General features: G+C 35.5%; 2 protein-coding genes across 2 annotated transcripts; one reads left to right on the forward strand and one right to left on the reverse strand.

Annotated features, from left to right (window-relative positions):
* Positions 1-1,052: 1,052 nt before the first annotated feature.
* Positions 1,053-4,717, reverse strand: LOC125836982 (uncharacterized). Its single transcript, XM_049516122.1, has 14 exons — positions 4,649-4,717; positions 4,473-4,568; positions 4,253-4,333; positions 4,055-4,173; positions 3,844-3,945; positions 3,286-3,402; positions 3,133-3,201; positions 2,920-2,986; positions 2,610-2,663; positions 2,426-2,512; positions 2,013-2,060; positions 1,569-1,607; positions 1,271-1,411; positions 1,053-1,189 (listed from the first exon to the last, which is right to left on the reverse strand). Exons 1-13 carry the CDS (start codon positions 4,715-4,717, stop codon positions 1,304-1,306), a joined length of 1,056 nt encoding a protein of 351 aa, XP_049372079.1. The 3' UTR covers positions 1,053-1,189; positions 1,271-1,303.
* Positions 4,718-7,991: 3,274 nt separating this feature from the next.
* On the forward strand, positions 7,992-10,076 carry LOC125837173 (pentatricopeptide repeat-containing protein At3g46790, chloroplastic). The gene has a single exon (XM_049516317.1). The coding sequence runs from the start codon at positions 7,992-7,994 to the stop codon at positions 9,954-9,956; it is 1,965 nt and encodes a 654-aa protein (XP_049372274.1). The 3' UTR covers positions 9,957-10,076.
* The last annotated feature ends 478 nt before the right edge of the window (positions 10,077-10,554 follow it).

The raw sequence follows: 10,554 nt of genomic DNA on the forward strand, positions 1-10,554 counted from the left end.
TGACATTAATCGAATATTTCCTAAAAACTTAATAGGTTGGACAAAAATGTACATTGCTAAAATACTACTCTATGAGTCTAGGATTAAAAAGAAAATATATTTCCAAATTATAGGAAACAAGTGGCAAAAGGATAAAATAAAAGAGGACCATATGTGTGTATTGTATATATATTAAATAGAAAATGAAGTCAAAGTAGCATGTGCTTCTCTGTTTGAAATGTTGGTACTCTCTCATCATTTATAAGGGGCTAACAACATTATTGATTCCTAAATTATTAATAAATTTTAATTTTAGCAAATTTAATTTTAATTATTTAAATATACATTTTTAATTACTTTGCTAGTGAATATTCACAAATTTACCATACTTGTAAATTGTTCCATCACTTAATTTTTCACTTTTCATGTGTTATGTTAGGTTTGTACTATTAGTCGATATTTGACAATAATATAGTTCTACATATAACATATTTCCTTCGTAAAGAGACCAGAAGCACACATTTAGTTAATTTGAAGATTATGTGTTGGAGTCATAAATATCACGAGGATCAAAATTAGAATTTACCATCAATTAAAGGACTAAAAGTGCTATTATCCCTTTATAAATTTGCAACTTTAGAGTTCTATTAGGGACAAGGGCAATACAAAGTAACGATAACATATGAATGACCTCAAAGTACAACGAACGTTAAAATTGAGATACCTCGTATAATAGAGGGATACATTTGTCCCTTTTCGCTATATAATATTTCTACGATAACCATATAACTTATAAAAATAAAAATAAAAATAAAAAAACTTGCTAGATATTGTGAAAAAGGTAAAAACTTAACCCAAAATATTACATATATTGCTCAAATAATGTGTGACTTCCATAACTTACCTATATATACACACATATTACACAATTTGTATAACTAAAAACTTCCATGTTTTTGAGTATTAGCATATTTATCTATCAATATTTGTAACTTTATAGAAACTGTACATTTTTTCTGCTGTTCTAAAATTATAATTCATCCACTTTACATTTCTTATGCATCATATCTACTTCTTTAAACTGTGACACTCACAGATTTGATGTCCTTCCTTCTGTTAACGCGAAAATTAGCAGCTAATGTGCAAACTTTGCCTATCTCCATTTCTTGAATCTGCAGCATCTCGCGTTCATTTCATCCTTTTCAAGAACCTGTGGAAAATGAGCCGGTTGGATCAAAACAAGGTTGAAATCGATGAAAAAATGAATTGATTTTGTCACCTCTACGAGTACCTGATGTACTGAAAGTCCATGTAGAGCAATGCTTTACTTTTCTGACTCTGGATAGAGATCCGTCCAACATGTGTCCTCGTTGACAGCTTGTTTCCATCGTCTTTTGAATATCTTATACTCGTTGTATGATTGTCTTCTCACCTGAAGAAACTCACACATAGCTAGAGTCAAAAAATGGCTTCGCGTTTTTGAATGAATATAAGAAGTGTGAAGTGTATGCTACTATATATAGTCGACCTCAACTAGCTTGAAATTGAGGCCAACTAAAAGTTGAACACAAAGTCAGGTAGATGTTTACCTCCACTCTGAAATTGGGAGTGTTGGGTTGAGATGGTGCCTGCATTGATGAAAAGACGCGTCAAAACTCATATGTAAACACATCTAACATGGTGGACACGATAAGAGGTTGTGAAGGAAGGTTAGTAGGTAGTAGAGTGTTGTCTCGCTTATTTTACCATATTAGTTGTTAGTATTATTCATGTAGCTTCCTGTACTTCAATTTTCATATTATTTTGGTGACTTCTTCACTTCCACTATTTCTTTTTTCGACCAGCTTTGAAATGATTTTCCTTGAGCCGAGGGTCAATCAGAAACAACATCTCTACCTCCCAAGGTAGGAGTAAGGTTTGCGTACACTCTACCCTCCTCCCAGACCCCACTCGTGGGATTGCACTAGGTAAGCTATTGACTCTTTTTCAATATAAACATCATCGATCACTGTATAAAGTTATCTAACACATACTTGTTTTCCAAGGCTTGTGATGTTTTCTCCACCCACTGTCAAATTCTTCTGCATGATTGACATCAACAAGAAAATTAATTGTTTGACAAATAAGAAACGATGATTTAAAACTCGTAATATAACTCAAAAGAATGTTGTAAGTGTAGAGCACAAGCATAACAGGTTACACATTAGAGAGGAAACTTTACTGCTGTCTATTGCTTAACTTTTCTCTCTATGGGTGAAATGAACTCAAAACAGTCGAGTTAATGGAGCGAATGTGTATGTACCAGACTGTCGATCAGGTATGAACATTAACCAAACGCGACTGATTCATTATATAGCTGTATATACATTTTTTCATGTGTCTGTTGCAGATTTCAAAGTTCATTCTAAGCATTCTTATGTGCTTGTTTTCGTCGTGTGGTAGTTACCTTCTTTTCAGGCTCCCCTAGTGTCGGAAGGCCATAATGAACGATGTATTCAGCATCAACAACTCCAATATTTTGAGTTCTGTCTCCCTATCACAAAAATGAACCAACAACTCATGACTGTAACTCAAACGAGCTATCGATACAACAGACGAAAAAAATGCCCTGTCTCAAATCTAAGAACTACCTGTGCACAGTAACCAAGCTGGATGTCTAAACCCCAAGCATGGATCAAGTCATTCTGCAAAACAACGATAGAAGGAATAAGAGGTAAATATCAATTACTCCTTCTGTTTCAATTCGTTTGTCTGGTTTTGACTTTGCACGGAGTTTAGGAAAGTAAAGAAGACTTTTGAATCTTGTGGTTTTAAACTAAAGAAAGGAAAGAGTAACTTTATTTCAACGACCAAATTTTAACAGTTAAATATATGTAATGCAGATATAGCATGACATATATAGTTGTTACTGACAATATAGTGTTTCTAAAAAGGAAAAACCTGGATCATATACCAGACGCAGCGCCAGGCAGCGTTGGAAAACACAGGAGCCATTACTTCTATCCACCTACAACATCAGAGACTCCTTATGAGTTACGCGAAATAATTGAGTTTCTATCATTTCCAGAGAGTAAAAGAGGTTACTACTGTAACAATTCGTAGTTATTTCCCATGAAGATATCCGTGACAAGGCATAAAACAAAATTAAGTTACCCTGTACAAGGAGGAGCCATACTGGTATAGTCACATCGAGTGCCAGTATCGCCAGCCTTATAAGTCCTTCTGCAATGTAATGTGTTAATCAAGTTTCAGCTTCAAAATCTATGGCCAAACATGAGCTTAAGACGGAAAATTGTTGACAAGAACCTGTGCACTCTTGATCTCCTCCCGCGGGCAGTAATCTGATGATGCACCTCTGATTTCCCCATATCTAGAGCTGGTTGTGAAATCTCAAGACCTTCATCTCTCACAATAGATATGTATCTACAAGGATGATGTAAGTTGGGTTCAGTAAATGTAGTACGTCGATTAGAATGCTTCGTATCTATTTTTAGTTCCGTCTTTTAATTTCTTGTATATGAGCTCCTCTCCTTACAGTCAAGTGGCTTCAACTCTTTAACATAAAAAGCCTGAACTACAGTGTAACTTTCGTCTCTGATAGGTGTCTTTTTCAAGACCAAAAGACGGGAGATCCTTGGGAGTGGATCATAGTTCAGATGGTACTCCTCGAGTACTCCCTCTATTTCAATTTGTTTGTCTGATTATGACTTGACACGGAGTTCAAGAAAATAAATGAGACTTTTGAATCTTGTGATCTTAAACATGTCATGTGGAAAGTTAGAACTAAAGAGTTGTCAAAAAGGGAAAAAAGAGACGTTCTTTTTGAAACAGACTAAAAAGGAAAGTATACCAACTTTCACATACCGTTTTGGGTTGAAATTTTCAACTCCGAGGTCTTCATCCCAGAGGAAGATATAACTGTACTCAGCAACTATATCTGGATGTAAAAATCTCTTTGCAAACCACCTGTTATTTTTCATAACATTGCGAAAAATGTCAAGAGAGTTTTGATCCAAGCACAAGACGTTTCTAGACTAAAGCAACTCCGTTTTTGAGATGCAAATAGAAACTGTACCATTTTGTTTGATTCAAAGCTGAGATGTGTATTACACTGTTACTCCATTTAAAAGTCCTCCATCCATCGACATTACCATCGTAGTGAAAAAGCATCACCACGAAATCACTTGATAGAAACTACGAACCAATTCAATAAACGAAACTTATGGTAACTCTGTATGTCATAAAAATAAGCAAGGTAACAGAACACACACACCTTTAGTACCATCTTGTTTACTGTTTCTTTTTGCTTTATCCCAACAGCTGCAGCAAATAAGTACTTTGAAGGCACTTTTTTCTGTTAAAAAAACAAAACATGTTAGTGGCATACACCTTCCGTTTCAATTTGCTTGTCTTACTTTTCTTTTTCAACAGGTAAGTTCAAGTCTGCATTTAGAACTTATGAGGAACGCGGAGAAGATGGATATGAAAATAACCTCTGGATAACCCCATAATGGACGTCTTTCAAAGTTAGACGTCTTGGCGATGATACCTTCAGGTAATGTCTCACTTCCATTAGGCCTGCATTGATTCTAAAATGGATGACACAAATTATTTACGCGAAGAATATAATCAAGGTACTCAGAAACCAATGAATAAATGAAGAACAAACCTCACATGATCTTCCTCCTTTCCACCGCGAACTTCTCTGCATAATAGAGTTCTTATGATTATCATCCATTCACATTGTGCATCACTTGAGCAACAATTTACACACAACTCAAAAATACACCAACTTTCCTTTTTAGTCTGTTTCAAAAACATGTTTTTTTCCGTTTCTAACAACTCTTCAATTTCAACTTGTTTAAAACCACAAGACATATCCAAAACCAGACAAACAAGTTGAAACCGAGGGAGTACTATCTTGTTCGTTATTTCAACTTCATCTTGAAACAGAGAATTTGAAGATGAGAATCTTAGTTTTTACTCGCAAAACTTCAACCTTTTCAAAGCGATTCATGTCCAAACACAAACGAAACAAGTACTCCTTTTCAATTTCAACTTCAAAAACTCATTTTTTTTCAACTTCAACCAAATATGTATGTTCAAACGGGGAACGTCAAGCAGGGGATGTTCCATAAACTACAGAAGAGGTCAAGAGAATACGACATGTACCTGATTATCATTTTCTGTAAAGTCACTTCCTAACAAGAGAATCAGACACAAAAACGAAGCTGTAGGAAAGATCGCGTAGAAACATGACCTTCTGATTTTCGGATCTTTGAGTAGTGACACCTAAAAATACCAAAGAAAGAGTCTCATTTAGCACATTGAACTGAACATTGCAAACAAACAACAAGCTATGTTGCATTACTATAAGCTATGTTGCTTGGACTCCTCAGAAATGATGTCGGGTGCGTGTCTGATCCTCCAAAAGTAGTGTATTTTTTAAGGATCTGACACGGGTGTAGAAGCATTTTTCGGAGAGTCTGAGCAACATAGGCTACAAGATCATATATGTTTTGCATTACTCTAAAACTCTCTAAAAAAGATAACATGAAACATCAAGATAGTGACTTTCTTCTTTGACAACCAAGTAATCCCTGTTAACGAAAAAATATGATAAGAAAATCAAAACATTATATACAACAACTCACTTCCCCGTATCAATGGCTTACACAAAAACTACTCATGGAGTCGAACTCGAATCAAGTATATAACCAACCGTCAAGGGCAGAGTCAAGTGAGAGCAAGGAGGTTCGATGGGAAATTACACTATATATACAATGTTAAGATTGTTTTTATTAATTAACATTAAATTTGAAGTATATATTGAAATACTTCTTCAAATTTTGAAGTCATTAATGAAATTTCTGACTCCGCCACTGCCAATAGAATCTAGCATTCTCGACATAGAAAAATGCTAAATTTTTATACATACATTAAATTTGGAACCCATTAATTTCAAAAGTACTAACAGTTTCAATCATAAGAACATGAACTCATCAAATTCAAATCTTAATAACACAAACAACATTGCATGAACTTAAATATTAATCAATGCTAAACAGATGCAAATACTACTACAACAACAAAAACAACATATCCCCGTAAGTGGGGTCTGGAGAGCGTGATGTGTACAACGTACAACACCTACAAGATAGAAAAATTGTTTCTGATAGACCCCTACATGCAAATACATTGAAATAAAAAAGAAGAAAAAAACTTACAAATGGCCTCATGTTCTTTGAAACAAACAAGAAAAATCAACTTGCTGCCTTTGCCTTTTTTTCATGGATTCAACATTTTCTTAATAAAAAAGAAAGCATTTTTTTTTAGAAAGCAAATTTTAAAAAAAAGGGTATTTTTCAAGATTCAACCTTTTTTCAAAATTTGAGAAGAAAAAAGAAGAATTGTTAGAGAAAACAATAAGATGGGGAAATTGTAGGGAAAAGAAACTGAGTCAATTTTTTCAATGATGCCTATAGTGGGGGGATGTTGTGGAAGATATTACGCGGTTTTCAACTACCATTATTTACACACAAAAATAATATGAGAATTAATAAATAAAATATATTTCATGTATTATGTTATTAACATATTTTATTTTGATATTATAAAAACTATGTCAAAGGAAAAAAGTCAATATATTTTTTAAAAGGGAGAATTGTACATAATGGCAAACTATTAATTCAAATTAAATGGTATAACCACACTTTGATTTAATTGTGCCCTGTAGCAAACTGTTTGCCGGTCGCCTCTCTCCCTCAAACTCTCGCTCGCCACTCTGCCTCTCTCGCTCGCTCTCTCTGTCGCTCGCCTCTCTCACTTTGAACAAACAGAAATGTATAAATTGTGTTTCTGTTTGTATAAAGCCAGAGAAAATTGTATATACACATGCAAATACATATATTTTCGTCTTATAAACTTATAATTATACAATACAAATATTCCTCTGTCCAGTTTGCTTTTCTCTCTTTCTCGCTTTATACAAACACAATTATACAAAATACAATGTATAATTTATGTTTGTATAAAGCGAGAGAGAGAACGATATTTGATATACAAACGTTTTATTTCGATTCAACTGTATACAAATTCAAATTTTATACAGATATACAAACACATAAAATTAAATTGAGAGACTCTCAACGATTTATACAAACGAGAGGCTGACAACAATTTATACAAATGGCCTGCCAGCGAAATTATACAAATCTGAAGAGGAGCCAGCGAATTATACAATTGCTTCTTTTGTATATATGTATAGCGAAATAGCCTAGTCATAGCATGTTTGCTATGAAGCGCAATTATGCAAACTTTGTTATAACATACAAATATGAATTTTGTGTTTGCTATATGTGAAAGTTGTTCTTTTTAAAATTGACTAGTAAATAAATAAAGGGAAAATGGATAAATATACCCCGAAGTATCGTAAATGGTATGCAAATATCATCCATTATACTTTTGGGACATTGGTGCCCCTGCCGTCCAAAAACTAGAGCATATATGCCCTTCACTCTAACGGAAGACTAAAAAGGGACACGTGGCACAATCTTATCCGTCGATAAATGTTGGATTGGTGGATAAGATTATGACACATATATGTCCGTTATTATAAAAGATATATATGCTCTAGTTTTTGGACGGCAGAGGCACCAATATCCCAAAGGGAAAAAGGATAAATATATCCCGAACTATCGTAAATGGTATGTAGATACCCTCTGTCATACTTTTGGCACATTGATGTCCCTTCCGTCTAAAAACTAGAGCATATATGCCCTTCACTCTAACGGAAGACTAAATAGGGACACGTGACACAATCTTATTCGTCAATCAAGAGCATATATGCTCTAGTTTTTGGACGGCAGGAGCATCAATATCCCAAAAATATGACGGAGGGTATATGCATACCATTTAGGATAGTTCGAGGTATATTTTTCCGTAAATAAAAAGAAGGAATGAATGGGATTTAAATTAGTTGGGAAAAAGAAGATTTTAGTTGTGATGTGTAAATGTGGACGCTTGTTCAAACGCCTCCTCTTCCATCTCCTCCATGTGGTGTGCAAAATCCTTATTCATCATATCGTCGCCGTCGCATCTCAATCGCGTTTGGCCATTCTACTGGTAATAGTAAGAGTATCAAATCCATTCCGCGTTGTAATTACAACGATTCTATACAATCATTTTGCAAAAAAGGACAACTCAAAGAAGCCCTTCAACTCCTCTCTCAAGAACCCAATCCCACTCAACATACCTACGAGCTGCTCATCCTCTCCTGCTCTGAAAAACACTCATTCTATGATGCTTTAACTGTTCACCGTAAACTTATTGATGATGGGTTCGAACAAGATTCATTTTTGGCTACTAAACTCATTAATATGTTCTCTAATTTCGACTCTATTGACCATGCCCGCCAAGTGTTTGATAAAATTTACAACCGAACTATATTCATTTGGAATGCCTTTTTCAGGGCATTGACATTAGCTGGACATGGTGTGGAGGTTTTGGACTTGTACAGACATATGAATGCCATTGGAATAATCCCATCTGATAGGTTCACTTATACATATGTCCTCAAGGCTTGTGTTGTTGCCTCTATACCAAAACATAAGGAAATTCACGCCCACATATTCAGACATGGTTATCACACTCATATACATATTATGACTACCTTAATTGATGTATATGCTAGGTTTGGTTCCGTACAGAATGCAACTTGTGTCTTCTCTCAAATGCCACAGAAAAATATGGTTTCTTGGAGCGCAATGATTGCTTGTTATGCAAAGAATGGAAAACCTCTTGAAGCATTCGACGTTTTTCGTGATATGATGACCCATGTTTTGTTACCAAACTCGGTGACAATGGTTAGTGTTGTTCAAGCTTGTGCAGCACTGGGTGCACTAGAGCAAGGGAAGCTATTACATGGATATATAATAAGAAATGGGCTTGACTCTATTTTGCCTGTTCTCAGTGCCCTTGTGACAATGTATGCAAGATGTGGTGCTTTAGAATTGGGACGAAGAGTGTTTGATCAGATGGGAAAGCGGGATGTTGTTGCATGGAATTCCATGATTTCAAGCTATGGAATACATGGATTTGGGGCCAAAGCAATTGAAACTTTTAGAGAAATGATTCGACATGGAGTGTCACCAAGTCCAATATCATTTGTTAGTGTATTGGGAGCTTGTAGTCATGCAGGGCTTGTTGAGGAGGGGAAACAATTATTTGATTCAATGTGGAAAGAACATAAAATCTACCCTAGTGTGGAACACTACGCTTGTATGGTTGATCTTCTTGGAAGAGCCAATCAGTTGGAAGAAGCAGCTATAATCATTCAAGATATGCGGATTGAACCAGGACCCAAAGTTTGGGGTTCTCTTCTTGGATCATGTAGGATTCATTGTAATGTTGAACTTGCAGAGAGGGCAAGTAGAAGGTTATTCGAGCTTGAACCCACAAATGCTGGGAACTACGTACTTTTGGCTGATATTTATGCAGAAGCTAAGATGTGGGATGAGGTTAAACAAGTAAGGAAACTTTTGGAGGCCAAGGGATTGCGGAAAGTGTCTGGTTGCAGCATGATTGAAGTAAAGAGGAAAATCTACTCTCTCCAGTCAGTTGATGAAATTAACATCCAAATTGAGCAAATTCATGCGTTGTTGCTAAAACTATCAATGGAGATGAAACAGAATGGGATGTATGTCCCAGATACCAGAATTGTGCTGTATGATCTTGAAGAAGAGGAGAAAGAACGTATTTTGTTGGGTCACAGTGAGAAATTAGCAGTTGCTTTTGGCTTGATTAATAGCAGCAAAGGAGATCCTATAAGGATTAGTAAGAACTTGAGGTTATGTGAGGACTGCCACTCATTCACCAAGCTCATTTCAAAATATACAAACAGAGAGATTCTAGTCAGAGACATCAATCGATTTCATCATTTCACCAATGGGGTTTGTTCATGTGGAGATTATTGGTAGACTTGTTCTCTTTCCTCTAACAAAGCCACCTTGCATAAACTCTATTCCGTTTTATGTATTATCCGTTAAGTTTTCGTTTTGTGAACACTCTTATCGTTTGGTTTGAATACAAGTTATGCTGGGAAATGTAGCATCCTCGCAAGTTAGTTTTGAAGCTTCACTAGATGTACATCCTCCATGGACCTGATTCTGATGCAACAGTTACAGGTAACTTTAGACATCCTTTCAACTGATGCAGACTCAGACAAACAGAGGCACCAGCAGGATATACTTCTAATTGTGCAAGTTCTCTAAACAACTATGTTTGATCAGTAGAAATACTCTAAAAAACGTTCAATTGACTACCCTTTGGTCTATGTAGCTCCGCGACTAGCCTAAATGATTGAAGACAGGGGAATGTTGGAACAGAGCTTGTCTTTTAATTTTTAGTGTGTTGATGATTAATTGTGTTTTGATCTTACGAGCAGATAGTCGCGATCAAACAACTTAATCTCGAAGGCCTTCAAGGGAACCAAGAATATGTTGTGGAGGTACTTATGTTGATTTTAATGCATCATAACAATCTTGTGATACTGCACTCATGGAGAACAGAGGTTGT

The sequence above is a fragment of the Solanum verrucosum genome, unplaced genomic scaffold (assembly GCF_900185275.1).
Source record: "Solanum verrucosum unplaced genomic scaffold, falcon-dt-bn FXZP01000165.1, whole genome shotgun sequence".
NCBI classification, from domain to species: Eukaryota; Viridiplantae; Streptophyta; class Magnoliopsida; order Solanales; family Solanaceae; genus Solanum; species Solanum verrucosum.